This window comes from Micromys minutus (genome assembly GCF_963924665.1).
Source record: "Micromys minutus genome assembly, chromosome: 7".
In the NCBI taxonomy this organism is placed as follows: domain Eukaryota; kingdom Metazoa; phylum Chordata; class Mammalia; order Rodentia; family Muridae; genus Micromys; species Micromys minutus.
Genome location: NC_137976.1, coordinates 72,756,551 through 72,781,395, shown reverse-complemented (window position 1 = coordinate 72,781,395; position 24,845 = coordinate 72,756,551). Strand labels below are relative to the sequence as shown.

The window sequence follows — 24,845 nt, the reverse complement described above, 5'->3', positions numbered from 1 at the left end:
GCTCTCATAAGTTGTGGTCTCCAGAAAGAGCGCTGTTTGTGGCAAAAGGTACGATGGTGTTGGAGTTGCTGGTCCAGACTGTAAGTGGAAGCCTCGGAATGGAGACCAGTGTCTGTGTGAGGCTGGAGGGCTGCCGGTTACAAACCCACTGATGTCAGAGCTGACGGGGGCAATTGCTTTCTAGACTTGCTAATTGTGGAATCAGCCATTTTACCCTAGGTCTGTGTTTCTAGTTTCATTTTTTTCATGAAGCCTCTAGGCAAAATCTTGAGTCTCACTGATTTGAGATGACTAGTATGGAAGCTGTTTCAGATTTTGGATATTTTTTTCTTGAGATTATGGAATATTTGCATGTACATAATGAAATACATTTTATGGGAAACAAGTCCCATGTGTAAGACATATTCATGTATATATCATACACATCTTATATACAGTAGTCTAAAGGAAATTTTTATGCAGTATTTTTGTTTGTTTTATACCTATAGTTATTTTGTCTGCACATGTCTGTGTACCTCATGTATGTCTGGTATGTAAGGAGGTCAGAAGATGGCACCAAATCCCCTGGAATTGAAGTTAGAGATGGCTGGGGACTAACATATGGGTGTGTGGACTAGAACCCAGGACCTCCTCCAATAGCAACCAGTGATACTAACCTGTGAACATCTCTCCAGCCCCACACCCATGCATTACCTTTTTTAGATTTATTTATTCATTATACATAAGCACACTGTAGCTGTCTTCAGACATACCAGAAGAGGGCATCAGATCTCATTACAGATGATTGTGAGCCACCATGTGGTTGCTGGGATTTGAACTCAGGACCTCTGGAAGAGCAGTCAGTGCTCTTAACCACTGAGCCATCTCTCCAGCGCCCCCCCCCCATTACATTACTTTTAATGTACCTACTTTGTTTTCTCTTCCCTGCTGTGTCAGGCTTGTCCTTTATACTATTCTGTAGAGCCACAACCGCATACAGAGCCTAACCACAGAGAATTAGAACTGATTCAGCTTCACAGGGTAGAGCAGGGGTTATGACCACTGTTGTCAACCCTCATGCTTGACATCTTGGGTTCCAGGTGCCATAGTGGCAGGGATGGTGGAGCAGCCCTAGGCTGTGGGTCCTGAGAATGTAACTGTTATTCTTATAAACTACTACCCAGGGAAGCCTTATGGCTGAGCATGATGGTACATACCCTTAATCCAGCACTCATAAGGCAACTGTGACTACAGAACAAGTTCTAGGCTAGCCAGAGTTACACAGAAAATCCTTGTCTTAAAAAGAAAAGGCAAGTAGGGTGGGCTCAGTCAGGACCTCTCAGCAAGTGTGCCCTAACCTTCCTTTTGCCTGCCAGGACAGCATCACCTACAAGATTGCCAGCACCTGTATTCCTGGCACGACCAGTCTCCTGCCACCGAGCACCATGTGCCTAGCTGGCGAGCATCCCAAGTGTAGGCTCAAACTCAGCTTCAGCTGGCCCAGTGGCCTAAGTTTATAATTGAGCTAGCTTTTCAAGTTAAATCAAGACGATCAGAAATCCAGTCCCACCTGAGCAATTGACTGAGAATACCTCAAAAAGGAGGAAAGGAATCTGGAGAGATGGCTCAGCACCTAAGAGTATTTGTTGTTCTTACAGAGGACCTGGGTTTATCTCTCAGTACTAACATGCACATGGTGTCCATATACACATATAGACAAAGCACTCACACACATAAAATATGTATTTTAATTTGGTTGAAAACAATCCCCTCTCAGTTTATATACATATAGCTCAGTGGAAGGACATCTGCCAGCATGGGAGGACCTGGGTTCGGTTCACAGCACCACAGAGAAGCCTGGGATGCAGAGATCCAGCTGCTTCCTGTGCTTGGACACTACATTATTGACATTGCTGTACCTGTCTTACCTCTGTGTGGACCAGGCTCCTACTGACATCTTACACTTCCTACAAATGCCCCAGAACATATCCTATCAGCTTTATCTCTTTACCTTTAAATAGACCCAAAATTTGGTCACATCCCAGCATTCCAGCTACATGTATTGCTCTGGCCTCCGTCTCTCCCCTGACCTTAGGGCAGCCCCGGTGTGTCAGTTACTTTCTCCTGCTATGATAAGACACCATGGCTAAGCTTGTAGAACAAGTTTTTATTTTAGCTGATGATTCCAGAGGGCAAGTCTGTAAGTGTCAGAGAGGCATGGCAGCGGGCACTGGAGTGGGCAGCTGAGAACACTAGCAGTAGAGCAGGGCTGTGTGCTCATAGTGCCCATGATGGTTCTGTAGTATCCCCTAAACAGTGCTACCAACTGAAGACCTGCTCAAATGTGAGCCTAAAATCTCTCCTTCCCTAGTGACACACTTCCTCCAGTAAGACCACATCTCCTACTCCTTCCCAAATAACCACTAACCTGGGACCAAGTATTCAAATTCCCAAGGCTTATGGAAAAATGGCATCCAAACTAGCACACTGAGCCTGCCTGCTTCCAAACTGTCCTGTACACGTGCACTTGGAACATGCAGTAAAGACTACACTGGATTGAATCTCTCTGGTTCCCAGGCCTTTTGGTGCTCTCCCCACCTCACTTAGACTGACAGACTTGTGCATCTGAAGCTCAGCTGCGCCTGTCTCTGCCCTGCTATAGCTCTGCTAGACCCTGTTGTCCTGCTCTCCCAGGCTGTTTCTGCCTAGCTGCATCCCACCTCCTTTCCTTAGAGGAATGTCACTGTGTCCAATGTTCCCTTCCATCCCACCCTGTCTAAACACTTTCCCTCTATGTGTCCTACTGCTGCTTTCTCAGGTTTAGTATGCTGTCTGTCACTTATGCCATGGGACATCCACATTTGTTTGTTCCAGAGTCTGGGAGGGCCGACTATAGATGCGGATCTTACACAGATGAGTGGGATATAGCTTCTGCTTGGCTACTTAGTCCCATCAGTTCTGGGGTTTCCTATACTTCCAACCAATTTGGTACCCCAACTTCTACCATAAAAAATACATCTAACAGTGGGTGGGAGCCAGACTCCAAAAGAAGCCACAGCAGCGAATGGTTCCTTGGTCCTCTTTGTTCCCACCTGTAACAATGCTACCTTTCTCATGAATGGCCTTTGTCTTCACCCTCTTGGCCTCCCACGTGGCATCTGTGCCTTCAAGCATCAAGAGGAATAGCAGAAGAAAGGTACCATTTGTAAAGCATGCCTGGGCTTCTCCTGAGCCTTGCCTAGTTGTCTCCCATCTTGTTTTTTAGTGCTCATTAGAACCCAGCAGTCAGCCCAAGGCACAGAGCATCTAGGTAAAAATGCCTGTGACTGGTCATGGGGTACTGATGGCGGCAGTAGTGGTGGTGGTACTGGGGTGGTACTGGGGATTGAATCCATGGCCTTGCAAATATGAGGCAAGCAATGTCCTGCAAGATCCCCAGCCTCTTGAGCCACGTCTTGCAAGAGGGTAGGTAATGGTGCTAGAAAGGAAGGCAAAGCCTGCAGCACCCACGCATTGCTGGTGCTTTTGTAGGGTAAAAGAATAACCATTTTTCTGTCTAGCCCCCACTGCTTCCGGAACACTACTCTGCTTTAGCTGGGCAACCCTCCTAGCTCAAAGTAGAAAGGACCTGGATCAGTATGGCCAGGCCAAGGGAATGACTCAGATCTTGGCACTTACAGCCTGCCCTTCCTTGGACTTCCTGGGCCACTCTCACATCTGATAAGCTAGTGAAGCTACTTTTGTGGCTTGGAAATCCTGCATATGGTACTTGCCCTCAGCATGGGTTGTTTTCAGAGTTCTTTACCTTGTTCCCTGCCCTGCTGTGCCCATGAGTTGGGGTGACAGTCAGTGGGGGTTGGGGGCTGGAGGAAGCATAAGTAGCTGCCCTGAGACATGGGTTCTGTGGTATGTTTCTTACTTTACCTTCTAATTTCATCCAGTACAGCTTTACTTTGTGTTTGTTTTAAGAAAGCATCTCATTCTGTAGCCCAGGTTGAACTCGAACTCATTACACTCCTCCTGCCTCAGCCTGCCGAGTGCTGGGATCACAGGCCCGCCCTCTGCTCTCTGGAGGTGCTGACCTTCCTTCCACATCTGCAGTTTATGCGGGAGATGGCAGGAGCCTGGCACATGACAGTCGAGCAGAAGTTCGGCCTCTTCTCTGCGGAAACAAAAGAAGCAGACCCCCTGGCAGCGTCAGAAGCAAGTCAGCCAAGGCCTTGTCCCCCTGAAGTGACACCTCACTACATCTGGATCGATGTATGTGTCTAAACTCAAGCTCTGCTGTGCTTTGTAGGGTCAGCCTTGGGGACACATGGGGCAGGCCAGCACACCAGCCAGTCTAGGTGCCCTTTCCTGAGAGAAATGGTGACCTCTGGACCCCTCCTGGTCCTCCCCGACTCCCAGAACTCCTCTTATTAGCTGCTCTCACTTCTTAGCACTACGATGAGAGTATCTATCCCACACCAGCTTACAGCTTGTTTACCTTGTACCCAGTTTCTGGTGCAGCGATTTGAGATTGCCAAGTACTGTAGCTCCGACCAGGTGGAGATCTTCTCAAGCCTGCTGCAGCGTTCCATGTCCCTCAATATTGGTGGAGCCAGGGGGAGCATGAACAGGCATGTGGCAGCCATCGGACCACGTTTCAAGTGAGGGCTCTATTTCTTTGGGGCATCTGGGTATCCTGTTACTGGCATGTGGGGCACCTGTGTAATGTGTAAACCATGGTAGGGGTGGGTCGGCATGTCCTGTGATGCTGCTATGCAATGTAGAGTAAATCCTATGGCACTGTCCTAGAACTATCAAGAAGAACTTGTAGAAGACGTGTGACCATGAGCCTCTGTCCCGTAGTACATTCCTTATCACTAGAATGCGGCTGCTGCTGTCTGTGAGGGCCTGGAAAGGCTACCAGGTGTTCAGACAGTGACCTCATAGCTCATTAGAACCATAGTTCTCCGACCACCTACAAGGACCAGTTCTCTTGTTAATGCCCAGTCTGTCACTTATTGATACTTTTCTAAAGGCAATGGGAACAAGTTAAGAAAATGATTCTTGTTGGTGTTTTCCAGTAGCATGTGGCCATCACAGAAATGAGCAGAATTGTCCTCTCTGACTCTGCTCAAACCACCACGTTGTAGTAGCCTCACTCACAGCATTAGCTGGCATCCCAGATGTACTCAGAAACATCAGTTTGTCCTCCTTTCTCTGATCTCCTCTGTTTGCTTGCAATAGTGGGTCAGGCCTCTCTTCCTTTCATATCCAAAGCTCCCTGGAGTAGATAAAGGCCTGTTTGTGATCTGCTTCCCTGGGACTTGTTAGCAGCAGATGCCAGCATCTGTAGTTCTGCTGGTGCAGACAGCCTCTGTAAAGTGGCTGTGCTGTGCTCTACCCATCTTGCACCATGCCTTAGGCCTAGCCTGACTGTCCACAATGCCCCTGCACCCCTAGTTTAGCATCGAGAGCCTCTTGCCCCCAGAGCTGGGTCACCCTGTTTTTGCCATCTGTGAACAGGCTTGTTCCACAGGGCCCATGTCACTGTCAGGTTATAGCTGGGATCTGTCCCTTGAGGAAAAACCCATTGCAACTGGATCCCACGTGTGGGATATCTTAGCTTTTCCCTGTGCAGAGAACTGTGTCTTACCCACCACCGTGGTTCCTGGCCTCATCCTACCCCAGCATTGTAAGTTCCCTGTAGGCAGGAGCAGAACAGTACCTTCCTACCTACACCTCTGAGACATTAGGAAAATAACCCCCTCCACCACACCTTTAAATTAAAATCATAGCACTGTCCCATGGGGGTGAGACTGCAGATTCCCAGTCAGAACATCGTAGAGTTCATTTGCTTTTCTCTCAACAAAAATGAAGCATGTTTTGTTTCATTTTAAAAAGTCTTTCCATGCCCATTTTATGTAATGGTAGGGATGGAACTGGGGCGTCAGGCATGCTAGGCAAGTACTCTATAAGCCCAAGCACTCACTTAGAGTGTGTTTACCCATGTGTCAGTTTGTGCTTCCTGCAGAGCCTCACTGGTCCACACACGTGCTAGGCTAATGACCTGCATCTTAGAAGAGGAAATACTTTTATTTTAGTTACCTAAATTTTAACCTACAGTTTTCTTGTACAACAATAGGGTTTTTTGTTTTTTGGGGTTTTTTTTTGTTTTGTTTTGTTTTGTTTTTTGTTTTGTTTTTTTGTTTGTTTGTTTTTTGTTTGTTTTTTTAACAGACTATAATCTTGACACCTAAAAGACAGGCAAGGGGATGAGAAATTCAGGTTATCCTAACACTTCAAAAGGGAACTGAAGGCCAACTTGGAATACGTGAGACTTTGTCTGGGGTGGGGTGAGGGGGCATCAGCTGAATGATGGTACACTGGTAATGTTTCTAGGGTCTATATTCAGAGATTCTGGGTTTGTTTAGGAGAACATACCCCTTGAGGCTCAGCCCTTGCCCAGGACTCCAACCTTGTGATCTCTCTCAGACTGCTGACCCTGGGGCTGTCCCTCCTGCATGCTGATGTGGTTCCAAATGCAACCATTCGAAATGTGCTTCGAGAAAAGATCTACTCAACAGCCTTTGACTATTTCAGGTATTACCTCGAGCTGTATTGTGCATATGAAACAGCCACAACCCAGCTAATATCACCCTGTTCCCAGGAAGTTACTTACATGAGGACATAGTTTGCCTGGTTCATGCTCATCAAACTCATGCATTGGTCCTTGTATGACTAGACTGCAATATCTTCAGCCATGTATTCAAAGCCAGGAGCCAAATGGAATACATGCAGATTGTTCCTTAAAATGAATTAATTTAAGAAATTAGGGTTAGGGGCTCACAAAGCTCTGATTCTGAGGATCTTTATGTAGTTACTAGTTCCTGGAAGACACAGATATTTTCTTTAGTTGTTCTGAAAATAATTAATTGCCCATGTTGATATAATAACCCCCTACCACTGCTTCTCTCAGCAGCCATAACCAAACTGTCAAACCAAGGTTTAAAAGTAAGAGAAAGGGGTCTGGAGAGATGACTCAGTGGTTAAGAGCACTGGCTGCTCTTCCAGAGGTCCTGAGTTCAATTCCCAGCAACCACATGGTGGCTCACAACCATCTGTAAAGGAATCTGATGCCCTCTTCTGGTCTGTCTGAAAACAGCTACATTCATAAAATAAATAATATTTTTTTAAAAAGTAAGAGAAGGGCAGGGATGGTTCAGCCATTAGAAGCACCTGCTACTTTCCCAGAGGTTCTGAGTTCAGTTCCCACCACCCATTTCAGGTGACAGAACAGCCTCTAACTCTAGGTTCTAGTCTTTTTAGTTGTCTAAATTAAGAGCAGTAAAGCACAGTGGCATATATCTGCAGTCACAGCTGTGTGGGGGGATGGGGGGCTTTAATCCCAACACTGGGAAAGCAGAGGCAGGAAGACCTCTGAGTTCAAAGCCAGCTTGGTCTACAGAGTGAGTTTCAATTCAGCCAGGGCTACACAGAGAAACCCTATCTCAAAAAATAAACAAACAAAACATTAAAATTTTCAAGCATGGTGGTATATGCCTTTAATCCCAGGAGGCAGAGGCAGGCAGACCTCTGAGCTGGAGGTCTAGAGGCCAAGACAGCCAGGGCAAAGAAATCCTGTCTCAAGAAAAAATAAATTAAGTACATACCATTTCTTTTTCCTGGTCATATAAATGATTGCTGCACAAAAACCTAGAAATATCAACTGCATAAGTCTTTGCAGATGTAGGGTGTATGGTTGTATGTATACAGCTAAGTTGTCACCTGTCACACATACTAACTCACTAGAGGCTGTGAATGTCAGCCATCTATAGTGGCATGTCTACAGTTTGATCCATCTAGAGGCTGTGTGGCAGTAGTGTCATGATCAAGGCCACCCTGCAGTGTCTAGGAATATATATAATATATTTATATATATTATAATATATATATGGAGTAACAGGCAGTCTGAGCTGTGTAGATAAAGCTAAACAGAGAGCACAGGGTAGTAATGGGGCACATAGGCCTAGGCTACTAGGACAGCCTACCTTTCTATGGAAGTTAGTGACATCACCCTTGTTGATGAGCTTCAGGATAATCTCCAGAAAATAAAAGTGAATTTTCATGTCAGCTTGCATTGCCTTGTGAATATTTTCTAGTCCCTGACTCCAGACACTCAGCTCTTTCTCTCTTGTGATTGTTTGAAGTTGTCCGCCAAAGTTTCCTACACAAGGAGAGAAGAGGCTGCGTGAAGATATAAGTATAATGATTAAGTTTTGGACTGCCATGTTCTCAGATAAGAAGTACCTGACTGCCAGCCAGCTTGTTCCCCCAGGTAAGCACTGCCTTGAGCAGCACAGCAGCAGCTGGGTGTGGAGTGAAACCAAGTACATAGGAGGAGGAGGTTGCTTTTAGAAAAGCCAGAGAAGAAAGCATTTAGCGCCCAAATGAGCTCTGGTCCTGGCCATGCCTTATGTTGTTGAAAACCCAGTACTTGCTTGCCTGTTAGCTTTCCTCCAGTCTACACTGATGCAGTTTGCTTATAAGTTCTCCCTGAACCAGCTCTCTTCCCAGGAATTCAGCATAGACCACTGTCATCTGATAGTTGTAGTCAAATGAAGATAACTTTAATAGAGGAGATTCTAAGGGCACCCCTCCAGGACAGGCACTTGGCCCATCCAGAGTAGACTGGGAACAGTGACCTCTGAGCTGAGTTTGAAAGGAAATTGTATATATGTACATATGTGTGTGTATATATGTGTACATATACATACATATACACACTCATGCATGCATGCATGTTGTGGTAAAAATAAAAAATGGGCGCAGATCCGCAGGAGCCACTCCAGCAGGGAGCCATGCACCCAGTTTCTCTCTCTACCAAGCAGTCTGTGAACCGCCCTCTCCCAGCCATCTCCCTGCCAGCTGGGAACTTAGCTCACATTCTCCACAGCCTGGTAAAATCATGACTCAACAATTAATAATTTATCAAACAGATTTATATGTTAAATTCTCAGTCTATAATATATCCACAAAATAAGCTTATAACCATTTGACAAAGATGTAAACCACCTACCTAGATAAAATGAATTGAACCATAAAAACCATTAAAAATTATCTACCTGGATCTAGAACCTCCTCCTTCAACTCCACCTTGATTCTTCCCTGCTCCCCCTCCTCTCCTGCCTTACCAAAACTTTGCCCCTGCCGCACTCTCTACCGTTCAATCACGTATCACCTTGACCTAATTAGTTCCAGCTGTCACCTGCATATAGACATCAACCTACACATGCATGCATGTATACATACATACATTCAGCCAGCCAAAGTATACTGGAACAAACAGCTTTCCAGGGCAAAGAACAGAACACTTGGAGGAAATGCTGATGTGTTCTGCAGCAGCAAACCAAGAGGAAAGCATCTCTTCAGCCCACTGAACAAAAAGTTGGTGACAAGCCACACAGAGAGATGAGGGATGGGTTTTTATAGGTAGACCTTCAGGAACAGGCTCTCGCAAGAAAAAGGAAGACTTGTTAAAGCATTAGAAGCTAGTTTTCTTTCTTGTTCATATAGAATAGAGCCTACAAATTGTGTATTTTCCCCTGTAGTTTTGCTCAGATTCCTGCTGTTTCAGACAGTATAGTGCAAGTGGGCAAGCAACTGCCATGCTTATCAAAAACAAAACAACCTGTGACGGGCTAGAGAGATGGCTCAGTGGCTAAGTGGCTTCCAGAGGACAGAGCTCAGTTACTAGCTTACCACCATCTATGACAGGAAATTCAACACTGTTTTCTGTCTCCGTAAACACCTGTACATACATCCCTGCAAAAGACCCATACCCACAAAACTTTTTTTTGAAACTGATCTTTGTTTTATTCTATTTTAAAGATCTAGGATTATGACAAATTTTAGGAAATTTTCCATGTAGAATGGTTAGAATAAAAGAATTCATAGGTTTGGAAAATTGAGTCTGAAAGGGCTTATCACAAATCTGGTCTGCATTTGGCTTCTCGTGGCTGAGAACTATGTTTCTTTATGATGTCTTTTTGATGTTGACGTTTTCCAAGAAGGAGTTTCCCTGTGTAGCTCAGGCTGTCTTAGAACTCACTCTGTAGAGTGACCAGACTGGCCTTGGACCCAGAGATCTCCCTGCCTCTACCTCCAAGGCATGTGCCCTGCTTTATGATGACTTTCTTCTTTCTGGACAAGGTCCTTCACTGTCCTGGAACTTGCCAAGTAGGCTGGGTTGGCTGGCCAATGAGTCACCTCTGTCTCCATCTCTGCAGCATCAGGAGTACCAGGATGTATACCCAAATTATTTAATGTAGGTTACAGGGAAGTTGACTTTAGGGACCTGTGCTTGCAAAGCTAGACTTGCCAAGCTTTCTTCCTTGTGATGCCATGTCTTGAGTCACCTCATCCCAGAGCCTTCAATGTGTTTACCCACAGATAACCAGGACACCCGAAGCAACTTGGACATAACTGTGGGCTCTAGACAACAGGCTACACAGGGCTGGATCAACACATACCCCCTCTCCAGTGGCATGTCAACTATCTCCAAAAAATCAGGTTGGTCAGGGTATGGGGTTGCTCCTCCATCTTCAAGCCAATCTTGAGTTCCCTTCCTGGTGGAGTGATGTACATTCACTCAGAGCATTAAATGTCAGTGCCTTCTAGATTTTAAACAGCTGAGACTGGGGGTGGTAGAATACATGTCCAAGATTTTTGTTTCAGTTGCCAGTGTACCATCAAAAGAAAAGACAGAGCAGAGAAGTGGCCTCAAAGGACAATGACCATGTCTCATCTCTGCTTCCTAGGTATGTCTAAGAAAACTAACCGGGGTTCCCAGCTGCACAAGTACTACATGAAGCGCAGGACACTGCTGTTGTCACTGTTGGCCACTGAGATCGAGCGCCTCATCACTTGGTACAACCCGCTATCAGCCCCAGAGCTGGAGCTGGACCAGGCAGGGGAGAACAGTGTTGCCAACTGGAGATCCAAGTACATCAGCCTGAGTGAGAAGCAGTGGAAGGACAATGTGAACCTTGCCTGGAGCATCTCTCCATACCTCGCTGTGCAGCTGCCAGCCAGGTAGGCCTCTCAGTCACCCCAACCTCACCACAAGTCCAGCTGTATCATGAGAGCAGTGAAATATCACATGACTTCTGTCAAGGACACTCAGCATACTCACGTACTCTATGCAGAGGCTACACAGTGACCATTATGATCTTGTCAGCTCCTACCTAGATGCTACAACATCCAGAGCCCAAGAAGGGTTGAGAGCCACCATGGGTGACTGGGGAATGTAGCTCTGTGGTAGAGCTTTTCTCTAGCATTCACAAGGCCCTGATTCAGTCACTGGAACTATTTTAAAACAAATGGTGTACTGTGTAAAGACTTTCCTCCTGGGAGGTAGTCCATAGAAACAATTTGGGAGAGTTTGGGCTGTATTTGAATGACGCCATCTTTCAGCTGAGCTAAGAACACACTCTTGCTGTGGCTGTGGCTAGCTGCCTAGTGTACCATGGTTACACACATACATGCATGCATGCATACACGTATGCATATATATATTCAGCCAGCCAGAGTATACTAGAACAAACAGCTTTCCAGGGTAAAGAACAACACTCAGAGGAAATACTGACGTGTTCTGCAGCAGCAAACCAAGAGGAAAGCATCTCTTCAGCCCTCTGAACAAATAGCTGGTGACAAGCTATAAGGTGATTCTCTTAGATGGAAATAAACCTTTAGCCTGACGATAGGTGAGACGGGCTGCAGAGGTCCCGTGACAGTCCCACATGGTCCTTCAGCCTTCTTCCCTACTTCCAGGGATAGGTACTTTAACTGGGAGCCAAGGTGTACCACTTTCCTATTGCCTCTACCTGGTCCTCATAAGTCCTTTCAAAGCAGAATGTTCATGGAGACTTTCCTTTGCATTAGCCTGGGTCAGTAACGCCTGCAGGTTTACATCTGCCCACTCACCACTAGGTGAGGAGCCTTGTGGGTTTGGACTGAAGTAAGATGCTGAGGGCCAGGGGAAAGAGCTAAATGATAGTTTTTGAAGAAAGGTCTACCTTTCCCTTTTATTTGTTGATTTGGTTGGTCTTTTGCTGTGGAGGAGTGGTGTGTGTGTGTGTGTGTGTGTGTGTGTGTGTGTGTGTGTGTGTGTGTGTGTGTGTGAATGTGAAGGTTGGCAGCAAGGACATTTGTCCACTAAACCATTTTGAGACAAGGCTTCTTTGTCCTTCAGAGTGGCCTCCAGTTGTGGTAGTCTCCTGTCACCTCCTCATGAATGTTGTAATAACTTTTCAGACATAATGTATTGCTTGCCTACAACGTTTAGATGTCTGTCATAGAGTGTTGATCTAAGTCCCTCCCCCTGAGTATTTCCCTCTGGCTCGTCTGTGGCAGTAAAGAAATGTAGCTGCTAGTAAGGCTACCCAACCTAAGTCCTCTGTGCACTGTAGGTTCAAGAATACAGAAGCCATCGGAAACGAAGTGACCCGTCTCGTTCGCTTGGACCCAGGAGCTGTTAGTGATGTCCCTGAAGCCATCAAGGTAGAACAGCCCACATATACCAGCTCAAGTTCAAGCTAGATCTAGAATGTCTTCCAGAGAGGCCTGGCTACTCCTCATAGCTATGGCTCAGCTCATAGGACTGAGGAACATCATGGCCACCGGGCCATGTGCAGGAACAGGCTGTTCACATCCTGCCAGATGAATGGACGTGCTTTATTAACCTACACACTTCTCAATTACGTTGTTATTAACCATCACTGATGAGCCTAGTGAGACCTTGTCTCAGTAGAGTTAAAGGGCACAATGGTGCACACCTTTAATCCCAGCAGTCGTGAGGCAGAGGCAGGCAGACCTCTTGAATTCAAGGACAGCTGGCAATACAGAGTGAGACCCTGTCTCTAAAACAATTATTACATCTATTACACCAGAAAGACTGGGTAACCTCAGTGGTAGGATTTTTTTTAACTCCCGGCATTTTCTGTTTTTAGTATGTAGGAATCATTATGTTTATGGTAGGAAATATTTAGTCTGCTTTAGTTTAGCTTATTGAAATGGGTTCATATACTTCAAGCTAAACTCAAATTCAGATTTGCTAAAGATGTCCCCCATTCTCCTCCTGCCGTGTGGTCATATATATACAACCAGAGCTGGTTTTCTGCAGTGCTGGGATCACTGCTGCCAGCCTGGAACACACTACCTCCTGAGCAACACTGCCAGCCTGGAACACACTACCTCCTGAGCAACACTGCCAGCCTGGAACACACTAGCTCCTGAGCAACACTGCTAGCCTGGAACACACTAGCTCCTGAGCAACACTGCCAGCCTGGAACACACTAGCTCCTGAGCAACACTGCCAGCCTGGAACACACTAGCTCCTGAGCAACACTGCCAGCCCCTCTACTTGGACTTACTGTAATTACACTACTTTGTATAGGATGTCAGAAGCACTTTCCATTTTTTCTTGGCCTAGAGTTTACCTTGTAGACCAAGCTAGCCCCAGGTTCACAGAGATCTGTGCCCCTGCCCACCGTGTGCTGGAGTTACCCTTTGCTGCAGCCATTCCCACGCAGGCCATGACTGAAGGACCCCTGTAACCCTGTCTCCCAACTCTCTCCTCAGTTCCTTGTCACCTGGCACACCATTGATGCCGATGCTCCGGAGCTCAGCCATGTTTTATGCTGGGCGCCCACGGACCCTCCCACAGGCCTCTCCTACTTTTCCAGCATGTACCCACCACACCCTCTCACTGCACAGTATGGGGTGAAAGTCCTGCGGTCCTTCCCTCCGGTGAGTCTGCAGCCCTGTTGAGCCCTAGGGTATTGCTGTCCCGTGTGGTTATGTGGGTAGATGCAAGACAGCTCAGCCAGGCACCCAACTGACTTCAGTAGTTGAAGAGGGTGAAATTGGGCTACGGTGGCACGCCTTTAATACCAGCACTAGGGAGGCAGAGTCGGGGGATCTCTGAGTTCTAGACCAGCTAGGACTACTCATGAGTTTAGTTGTAATTCATGTGTTTTCTAGTTGTATGTGTTTGTTCATTTGTATGTTTGCTCTGAGAGGTGAGCAGTGTACCCATGCCTCCTACCCCAACAAGCAGTAGCCATGGTGAGGGTGTCTTTAGCAGGAGGGTTTCTGTAGAATGTTTAGAACCCTGATTGCTACAGTCTCAGCACCAGCAAGTGTGGAGTAACTTTCAGACCCTTTGCCTGGGAGCTGCACTGTTTGCTTGTTTGAATTCATCAGTGTGTCGTTTCAAGCCTTTCCCAGTTCTCCAGCAGAGGGCAGCATCCCGTGGGCAGGTCCAGGGCTCATTGCCGTTTTAAGTGTTGAAACCTCTGAAATCAATCCTTCCTCCTCGACAGGATGCCATTCTGTTCTACATCCCCCAGATTGTACAGGCCCTCAGATACGACAAGGTGAGTGTCCTCCAAGAGCTGTGCACTCCCTCAGGAACAGGACTGTCCAGTCAGTCAGAGCTGAGCCCTTTCTCTCACTGCCGAGTGGTTGGGCTCTGGTATATTTTCTAGCTGTTTCTTCAGGTGGGCAGCTTGTCCTAGTATCCCCATTGTTGGGTCAGGTATTAGCAAAGTACATGAGCTCCCTCAGACTGGCTGTTGTCATGGAGAACCGATGGGGCTTAGGTGAGCTGGTGAGGGTGTGTTCTACTCCTGTGTGCATCCTGCTGAGGATGCAGAGGTGAGCCATTCAGTTCACTGTTCTCAGGCCCTTCTGGAGTTCAGAGACCCTGGACTCTGAAGACCTGGAGCTGCAGGCAGTTCTGAGCAGCCTTCTGTTGTGCTGGGAACTGAACTCTAGTTCTCTCCCAGGGTGTGCATGTTCTTATCTGACGAGCCATCTCACCAAGCCTAAGACATGGTCATTAAAACTAGGAGTTCCTGAGAATATGGGATGGCTTAGGAAAATAGCAGCCTTGTGTGTGAGGACCATGCGTGTGTCTGTCCCTGGCATCCACGTAAACCCAGACCTGGGGAGCCAGAAGTAAAGAGGTTCCTTGGAGCTATCCAGCCAGTTTAATCAAATCAACAAGCTCCAGGTTTGGGGAGTGACCATATCTTAAACACGTAGGTGAAGAGTAACTCAGAGCCTTCAGTGTCAGCATTTCGCATCAGCCCACAGCCATTCGCAGACACTGCGGTGTATATATACCAGAGAGAGACAGAGAACAAGAGAAAGAAAAAAACTGGAGCTACAAGATAATGGCAGGAAAAAAATGAAATGAAGGAGAAGTCTTTAAGATGACAGCTGTCAGTGTGTGGGTGACATGTAACTCTGTGTACTCCCACAGAGCTTTCTGGACCCTGTCCCTGTACAACCTTATATGTGAGCTTTTGGCATCTAGGCTACTTGTTTCTTGTATTTGACAACAGTAGAAATTGATAGCCATGGTTCTTAAATACCAGGAACTAACACAGGAAGCCCAGGCCTGTGGTGTAGACTTTATGCCATAAGCCCTAGCCCAAGGTACACAGCCCTAGCTAGACTTAGCACTGGCTCTAAAGGTGTATCCACATAGGGAGCCATATAGCCAAGCAGTGGGAGTCACTTCTTGCATGAGGTGAGGAAACGTTTCTTCCAGGGGTAAAGGCTGACTGTTGCCTTGACTTCCTGTAGATGGGCTATGTGCGTGAGTACATTCTCTGGGCTGCAGCCAAATCCCAGCTTCTGGCACACCAATTTATTTGGAACATGAAAACTAACATCTACCTTGATGAAGAAGGGCACCAGAAAGATCGTGAGTATTTTGGCCTGTCAGGCCTCTACCCAGATCACCCTTAGAAGCCACACAGGGTTTCTGCTTTCTGCTACCTCAACCTGGAACACATGGTGGAAGAAGAAAACAGACTCCTGCAAACTATCCTCTGGTCTTAGTATGTGTGCCATAGTGTGTGTATGTCTACACACACAAGAATAACTAAATAAAAAGTAAATGAAAGCCGAGCATGATAGCACATGCCTTTAAACAGCACTTGGGAGGCAGGAGCAGGTGAATCTCAGTGAGGGTGAGGCCAGCCTCATCTAAGAAGCAAGGTCAGGCCAGCTAAAGCTACACATTGAGACCTGATCTCAACAAAACACAGCACAACCTTCCCTGCCCACTCACTACCTACACCACCAGAGCCATCATTACCGCCTGACCACCATCAGTCAGCACTGCCCTTCATGGGACCATACTGTGGTGGCTGTGGTCCACTGTAATTACCAAAGTCATTATAGTTACTATCACCACCACAGATACCTCCACCAAAGTGCCCTCCTTCATTGACGGTAACCATCATAACCTCCTCGAGTACCATTTGGTTTCTCTATTCTGGTCCACTTTCACCATAGCCTCCTCTTCACCAGAGTTTCCACCACATCCAAAGTTCCCTCTATGACACATGGCCAGATCTACTCAACAGCTCTTCTGTGATCCAGTAGGCTGCATCTCTTGTTTAAAGGGGGCCTTTCCTTTCCCACTTCACAACTGTGGCCATTAGTACTACAGTATTTCTGAACACATTTACCAGCTGCATTGTGATCACCATAACTTACAAAAGCAAATCTTCTTTTCCACTCTGCTTCTCTCTGGTTTTTGTTTGTTTGTTTTTTGAAACAGGGTTTCTTAGTATATGTAGCCTTGGCTGTCCTGGAACTCCAGACCCTGTCTCGAAGGAAGAAGGAAGGCAGGCAGGCAGGCGGCTGACTAGCTAGCTGGGCATGGTGGTGCATGCCATCAATTCCAGCATTCAGAAGCCAGAGGCAGACTGACCCCAGTGAGTTGCAGGCCAGCTGGGACTATGTAGGAAACCCCTGTCTCAGACCAACAACAACAAAGCCAGATATGGTGAAATAATGGTAGGGTTTGGAAGGTAGAAGCAGGAAGATCAGTAGTTCATGCCAGCCTCAACTACATGAAACCCTATCTTTTAAAAGGGACTTATGTAGCTGAAGCTGTATCTCAGTTGGTAGAATGCTTGCCTAACATGCACAAAGCCTTAGGTTTGTACTCCACACCACCTAAAACAGATGTGGTGGTGCACATCTGTAACCATTAAGAAGTAGGAACTAAAGGATCGGAGCTTCAACGTCAGTTTGGGATATCTGAGACCTGTTTCTAAAAGCCATGTGCGGTACAGCCTATCCTTGTGATCCTAGCATCTGGGAGCAGAAGAAGAGAAGTTTCGAGGCTGATTGAAGCTGGGTAGCATGCTGGAGGCGTCTCCAGTCTGGGCTCCATGAGACTGAAATTGTTGCTGTTGTTGACACATAAAAAGTCATGAAGCGTCTCGGTCTTAGCGCCATCTTCCTTGAAACTCCTGCGCCATGAGAGCGAAGTGGCGGAAGAAGAGAACGCGCAGGCTGAAGCGCAAGAGAAGAAAGATGAGGCAGAGGTCCAAGTAAAGCAGCGTGTGCACCCACGAAGCCTGCAGGAGCAGAAGGGATGCTGAGGGCCTGGACACCGGAACAGGTTGTTGGACTGTACGCTGCTGTCAACAATGAAGTCTCCGTAGACCTGGAGCTCCGCCTCGCCGAGATCACCCGGGGAAGATGACTGCCTTTCTTACAACCAAAACAGTCCTGCTGGCCCTCCGCCCTGGACCTTTGGCATTCTGGACTAGTTCTGTTCTCTCTTGTGGCCAAGTGTAACTGGTGTACAATAAATCCTCTTGCTGTCAGCTGAAGAATCAAAAAAAAAAAAAAAAAAAAAAGTCATGAAGCCAGTCATGGTGACACATACATGTAATCACAGCTTCTCAGTTAGGAGATAGAAGCAGAAAGATCAAGAGTTCAAGGTCACCCTCAGTTTCAACCTAGGAGAATGAGACCCTGTCTCATACAGATAGATAGATAGATAGATAGATAGATAGATAGATAGATAGATAGATAGATAGATAGATGGATGGATAATAAACCCATTAAGATAACTCACTAGATAAAGCCAGTAAACCTGACCTAAATTTAATTCTCAGGTTCCCACAAGGTTGAAAAAGAAAAGCAGCTCTTACAGACTGTCCTTGGACCTCACATGTGTCATGCTCATGTGCACCCCAGTGCAACAGCAGTAGTGGCAGGCACAGTTCCTGAGCTGTGAGTGCTGAAATACACAGGTCCTCAGGGCTGGCTAGCCCTCCAACCTAGAGTCATCAAACCACAAGCCAGTGAGAGACTCAGAAAGCAAGGACAGTGCCCAAAGAACAAGGCTAAGGTTAACTGACTGGCCTACCGTGCACACACGCACACCCCACATACGAAGGAAAGTCTCAGACAGCCTGGTGCTTCTCAGAATGGTGGGGTCTTCAAGTATGGCAGTGGCCCAGAAAGTACATTGTTTGCTCACATACAGAAATACTGAAAAGGCATGTTCTCGTGTAGAGTATAATAAAACTAGACCAGGTGGTGTGCCTGTAATAGCACCCAAATGCTAGGGATGAGGATTGTCACTCACAGGCCAGAGTGAGCATTGTAGTTAGACCCTGTCTGAAAACAAAAGAGCAAAAAAAAAAAAAAAAAAAAACAAGTAACTTGGCACTGGGATGTGTCTTGAGTCGATGGGATGTTTGCCCAACATGCATGATGCCTGGAGTTAAGTCCCCAGCACCAGCACAACCAAACTGGGAGTCATGGCACACATCCATAAACAAAAGCACAGCACTTGAAAAGCGGAGGCACAGGAGTCACAGGTCCAAGGCCAACCTGGGTCACTTGCTACCCTATCTCAAAGCAAACCATTGGTGTGTGTCACCTGGGACTCTGTCAGGTGACTGGTGCACACAGGCCTTGCCTTGAGCTTTGCTTCAGGGGCTAAGAGAAACTTAGAGCACAGCCGTGTCTACAGCAGAGGGGGGGTGATGGTATGTCATGGGTTAGGTCTAGAGTCTTTTCCACACGTGGGCAGGCTGCTGGGAGACCCCCGCATGGCTGTCTAGCAAACACCTTCAAGGATCTCTGTGGTGACCATAAACTCATCATTTTTGTCTCCTCAGCTGACATTGGTGACCTTCTGGAGCAGTTAGTAGAAGAGATCACAGGGTCTCTATCAGGCCCAGCCAAAGATTTCTACCAACGGGAATTTGATTTCTTTAACAAGATCACCAATGTGTCAGCCATCATCAAGTAAGTGGCTACTCTTCAAAGACTGTCTTCTGAGACGTCTTGTTCTTATCCGTTTCTCTCTGCTGGCATCAGCCCCGGCTCTCCACTCGTGTGGCTTTCAGAAGCACTGCCCGTTTGCATGGACAAGGCAGAGCATTATTGACATTTGCCACTTGTCTAAGGTGACCTAGGGAGAAGAGCATTGGGCACAGCTCTTGTCAGCGTCTTCCACTCTAGCCTCCCCTCAGTGTGTGTGTGCATTCATTGTGAGCCCTTACATGTTGCAGGGACCATAACCTCAGACACAAAAAGGTTAGAAAGTTCATCACCATAAGAGGAACAGTGTAGCTGGGCACACTGGCTTACACAAGCCTTTAATTCCAGCACTTGGGAGGCAGAGGCAGGTTCGAGCCAGCCTGGCCTACATGGTGATTTCTGCGACAGTCAGAGCAACATAGACTGTGTCTCAAAACACTAAGCATACAGGGATCGGGTGGTGTGGGACAATATGAACATCTTAATGTGTACTTGACGTGTGCAGACTGTAGCCAAGAAAGAGGATGGTGTCCCATAACCCCCTGCAGGGCTGTAGTCCCAATAATCTAAAACTCCTCATTGGAGAATTTTTTTTATGGGGAAAGGGTTGAAACGATAGCTCTCTAAATACTCCTGACAGTTCTGGAACTTGCCAAATAGACCAAGCTGGCCTCCTGGGTGCAGGACTAAAGGCTTACCCAGCCTCACTGGAGTGTTAAAGGTGAGGACCTATCCTAAACATACTGGCCTTTGGGAAAATCCCTAGATTCAAATCATAGCAGGTGGGTACATTTCTAGGGCATCTTGATACAATAACCAAAAAGTTCCAGTCTCACTCAACCTCACCCTCAGCTAGCCTAGGTCTCAGGGGCTTACCAGTGAGGGTCACACAGTAAGTTATAGAAACAGCATTTCAGCCTGGACCTGTGTTGGGCCCCCACTCACCTGTTCTCTCTGTACCTCAACAGCAGCACACATACCATAAAATGTGAGGACAGAGGTGTCAACAAACAGTTCCACTTAAGCCTATACCACCTTCTGGGCCATCTGTCTTCTCTGAGGAGTGAAGGCAGACATAGATTCCCTAAGCATAGACTCCTGACATTCTGAGCCTGGTAGAGCCAGGTATAGTTGGGTTATCAGTGACAAAAACAGTGTCCTGAGCAAAAACTGCAAACCAGTTTCTGCAGGAGACAGAGCAGCATCTTTTTGTTTGTTTGATGTAACCCTTAAAACTGAGGCCTTCAGATCTGAGTGAGGCTCAGTCACCGCATTCTCTTATTCCTCAGGCCCTATCCTAAAGGCGATGAAAGAAAGAAGGCTTGTCTGTCAGCTCTGTCTGAAGTGAAGGTGCAGCCTGGTAAGCTGGCATCCTTAGGCCAGTGAGGCAAGAGGGAACTACAGCCTTACATGGGGTGAGGCCAGTGTGGTAGGCCAGCTGGGTGCATTGCACACTTAGACCCTTTAGCATACAGTACCAGGGGATGGACTTCCTCTTGTCTGCTTACTGGACATATTTACTAGGAACAGGAAGATGGAGGGGTGTGCTGATAGCATGCTAGGCCAGTGCAGCCAGGGTGGGGGTCTCCACAGAGAAGCACTAACCTGGTACCAACCCAGGGCAGATCAGGTTGATCATGAAGCTGAGGTCCAGAGCACCCTGGAGAAACATGTCCTAGGAGGCTGAGTTCCTTTGCTAGCTATCTGGAGGGATTGTGAAGGGCCAGTCAGGAAAGACAGACCCACAGTGAACTGAATAAGCCAGGGCTGCTGCAGGCAAGGCAGGGCTCCTCAGAAGGAGGGGCGCCCCTCCCCCCACGTTACATGCACCTGTACCTCTTCTGCATCTCCCAGGCTGCTACCTGCCCAGCAACCCTGAAGCAATCGTGCTAGACATTGACTACAAGTCAGGGACGCCAATGCAGAGGTGAGTGCCTGCTCACACTCTCCTGCCTCCTGGGTCTCTCCTGACTGCCTCATGCGCTGCTTTTCTTTCCAGTGCTGCAAAAGCGCCGTATCTGGCCAAGTTTAAGGTGAAGCGATGTGGAGTGAGCGAACTTGAAAAAGAAGGTCAGTAGGGAACTTAGGCAATGTGGCTGTCTCTCCTCAGCACATCCTAAACAAGGTGTCTGGGCTCATTCTTCCTCTGAAAATGGCAGGGTACTCTGAGGCTCTCCACCCCTGTGGTTGTAGGGGATGCTGTTCAGCACCACTCCCTCTCTGCCTGTCTCTCTGTCCCTACAAATTTTAAAAGGACGCTTTTTGGACAGTTATCATCTAGTATGGTTTGGTTGGTTTTCTTTTTTTTTTTTTTTGAGGCAGGGTTGCTCTGTACTGAAACTTGCTGTATACACCATGCTGTTCTCGAACTCCGAGATTCACCTGCCTCTGCCTCCTGAGTGCTGGGATTTAAAGTGTACACCAGCACCATCCAGCTTAGTATCACTTTTTTTAAATGATGGCATCTTCAAATATCTTAGTTCTAAATAAGATCGTTTGTGGTTTGGGGTGTGAGCTCTGGGGACACAGGCCAGTGTGGAGAGGTCCCTTGAGTAGCCTGGCTACGTGCTGGCTCTGAGTTCTCAGCTTGGACCCTAGGGGCTTTTTTTCAGTTTCTTATAAACCTGTCTATTCTGTGTTTTTAGGGAAATGCCTGGCCAATGATTCCATGTGACTCCTTAGTGCTTTGCAGAACTCACTCTCAAGATCCCAGGTCTTTCTACCTGGGAGGCCACCTCACAGCAGTCAGGCTCACAGATGGTAATCCTGCCCTACAGGTCTGCAGTGCCGCTCAGACACAGAGGATGAGTGCTTCAGGCAAGAGGCTGATGGCAAGAAGATCTGCTGGCAAGCAGCCATCTTCAAAGTGGGGGATGACTGCCGACAGGTGACAGAGCTGGCAGGGCAAGGCAGAGACCTCATGTTGTGAAACCTGACCCTTTACACGATTCAGGTGCTGTGGAGGCCTTAGAGCAGACACAGAAGCCCCTCCCTTCTTCCGGCCCCACCCCTCACCATTTTTAAAGGGATATCCTTACTGGCAGCCCCCTGACAGCCCAGCCTGGCTGGGCAGTGAGGCCGGTCTGCCCCTTCCCTTGCTAACAACCTGTATGAGCCCCCAGGGCCACTAGCTTCTGAGTGGTCTAGGAACTGAGGGGAAATACTGACTGCATCCTGTGCCTTCTGCCTTCTCTGTCCCAGGACATGTTAGCCCTACAGATCATTGACCTTTTCAAGAACATTTTCCAGCTGGTTGGCCTGGACCTCTTCGTTTTTCCCTATCGGGTAGTGGCTACTGCCCCTGGGGTGAGTTCCTGGAGCATGATGGGCAAAGAGATCAACCATCATATCACTACTCCCACCTAACTGTCCCTCCCCCTTTCCTTCCTAGTGTGGGGTGATTGAGTGCATCCCAGACTGTACCTCCCGGGACCAGCTGGGCCGCCAGACTGACTTCGGCATGTATGACTACTTCACACGCCAGTATGGGGATGAGTCTACCTTGGCCTTCCAGCAGGTAGCTACCCCAGGGCCTCAATTCACCCATTATCTACCTTCTGTCTTCTCTGTTAGGAGCTAAGTCTGTTGCCATAGCTTTCCCTTAGGATTACAGAAGCCTAGAACCCCAGGGCGCAGAAGGTGCTGCTGTCCCACACTCCACACAGCTGCACTCACCGACAGCTCTGCCTCTGATGTGGGCCACAGAGCCAGGGTGAAACCACAGACCTCTCCACACAGGCACGCTACAACTTCATCCGAAGCATGGCCGCCTACAGCCTCCTGCTGTTCCTGTTGCAGATCAAGGACAGGCACAATGGCAACATCATGCTGGACAAGAAGGGGCACATCATCCACATCGGTCAGCAGGCTATACCAGTGTACCCTCCCTTTGCCATTGCAGAGGGCAAGCCGCCCCAAAGCCACAGCTAGACTTCTGTAGATGTGGCTGGCCAGGCCCTGGGGAGCTGAGACCTCGATTGGCAACCCACACTCTCGACGTGAGAGCTAATGGCATACCTCTGCTCTAACCTGACACTCCCCTGCTTCTGTCCCCTGTGCCTGAGTCCTTCTCCCATGGAATTAAGCCACCCTGGCCTAGTCCTGCCCCAGTTCAGGCAGTTTTTGGGATTTTGCAGACTTTGGCTTCATGTTTGAAAGCTCACCGGGTGGCAACCTTGGCTGGGAACCAGACATCAAGCTGACAGACGAGATGGTGATGATTATGGGGGGCAAGATGGAAGCCACACCCTTCAAGTGGTTCATGGAGATGTGTGTCCGAGGTTATCTGGCTGTGCGGTGAGTCCATGGGTGATACGGGAGGGATATCAAGGTGGGAACCGGGGTTAGCACCAGAAAGGAGTTCAGCACTCCCATCTGACAGATGCCTGAAACTCCAGCTCTGTGAGCGCCATTGCCCACTCTGGCCTGAGGCACATATGTAGGCACACACATGCACACACTCAAACGTGCACACACAGAGATAACATTTTAAGACATGGTCTCACTAAATAGTTCTGGCCGTCCTGGAATCACCATGTAGACAAGGCTATAGAGATAGCTGGGCCATTAAAGACTAGGCTCACAGCCAAAGACACTCTGGTCACCCATCTCTTCTGTGTGATTATTTTCGCACTCTGAACCTCCAGCCAAATCTTCTAGGTCCCACAGCTGACCCTGTCATGTCCCAATACCCTTCTCTCCCTCTGGACTTCTGGCTAGCCTTTTACCATAGCCCCAGCACCACCAAGGCTACGTGAGAGACTGGCATCAACCAAATGTCAGCACATCCCAAATGTTATTATGGCTAACACCAAACAGCATCTTTGAAAGCACTACAGGAAGCCTGCTTAGTGGGGAGGATCACTCAGCCATACAGCATGGTGTGTGGGGAAGTAGCAGCTGGACCACAGGACCGTGAGCAGGGTACCTCACACTGGTTTTGTCCCCCACCCTCTGTCTCCACAGCCCCTATATGGATGCAGTCGTCTCCCTGGTTACACTCATGTTGGACACAGGCCTGCCCTGTTTCCGAGGCCAGACAATCAAACTGTTAAAGTAGGTACCATTTGGGGAAGAGTTGTCCATCTGTTTCTATCCAGAAATGTTTTGTGTATCTGTGGAGCCCCAGAGCAGACAGGGTTTCTTGAATGGCCATGTGGCCATGAACCTCCACGTGGCCTGGTAGTTGGAGAGGATCAGGGGGCACACTGGACCACAGCAGGTTCGTCAGCGGGACCGATTTGCACACATGCCTCCTTTCATCTCTGCCCAGACACAGGTTCAGCCCGAACATGACAGAGCGGGAGGCTGCAAATTTTATCATGAAGGTCATCCAGAACTGTTTCCTTAGCAACAGGCAAGTGACTTCCTGTCCCCGAGTCCCTGTTCCCCAAGCAAGTGTGGAGGGCTCCCAATGATGAACCTTCACTGTCCTCACTTGACCTTGCAGGAGCCGGACCTATGACATGATCCAGTATTACCAGAATGACATCCCCTACTGAGGACCGAGTGTCAGGGCAGCTAGTACTGTCACCGCAAGCCTGGGTGTGGAGGTGACAGGCACATGAACTTTGATCACAGGTGTGAGTCTTTCACACTGGACACATTCCTTATTTGTCCACCTGTCTGTGTTGGGACATGAAGTATTTTCTTGTGTAAACATGAAAAATTGACATGAAAAAAAATAAAATCCTAAAATGTGCTGCTTTTGTTTGGTTGGGTAACACTTG

General features: G+C 47.8%; 1 protein-coding gene across 1 annotated transcript in view; it reads left to right on the top strand.

The window, feature by feature from the left end:
• Nucleotides 1-24,760, top strand: part of PI4KA (phosphatidylinositol 4-kinase alpha) — a gene marked incomplete at its 5' end in the record, with an annotated part of 118,694 nt that extends 93,934 nt beyond the window's left edge. Inside the window, 22 exons of the mRNA XM_080918640.1 lie at nt 4,081-4,239; nt 4,477-4,628; nt 6,460-6,567; nt 8,175-8,302; nt 10,417-10,536; nt 10,785-11,058; nt 12,435-12,525; nt 13,606-13,773; nt 14,349-14,402; nt 15,619-15,739; nt 18,972-19,101; nt 20,406-20,476; nt 20,971-21,043; nt 21,116-21,186; nt 21,894-22,003; nt 22,318-22,422; nt 22,508-22,633; nt 22,855-22,975; nt 23,253-23,412; nt 24,082-24,171; nt 24,389-24,472; nt 24,566-24,760. Of these exons, the coding sequence (XP_080774766.1) occupies nt 4,081-4,239; nt 4,477-4,628; nt 6,460-6,567; nt 8,175-8,302; nt 10,417-10,536; nt 10,785-11,058; nt 12,435-12,525; nt 13,606-13,773; nt 14,349-14,402; nt 15,619-15,739; nt 18,972-19,101; nt 20,406-20,476; nt 20,971-21,043; nt 21,116-21,186; nt 21,894-22,003; nt 22,318-22,422; nt 22,508-22,633; nt 22,855-22,975; nt 23,253-23,412; nt 24,082-24,171; nt 24,389-24,472; nt 24,566-24,617 (2,568 nt within the window). The 3' untranslated portion in view covers nt 24,618-24,760. The remainder of the gene's footprint in view (nt 1-4,080; nt 4,240-4,476; nt 4,629-6,459; nt 6,568-8,174; nt 8,303-10,416; nt 10,537-10,784; nt 11,059-12,434; nt 12,526-13,605; nt 13,774-14,348; nt 14,403-15,618; nt 15,740-18,971; nt 19,102-20,405; nt 20,477-20,970; nt 21,044-21,115; nt 21,187-21,893; nt 22,004-22,317; nt 22,423-22,507; nt 22,634-22,854; nt 22,976-23,252; nt 23,413-24,081; nt 24,172-24,388; nt 24,473-24,565) is intronic.
• Nucleotides 24,761-24,845: the final 85 nt, after the last annotated feature.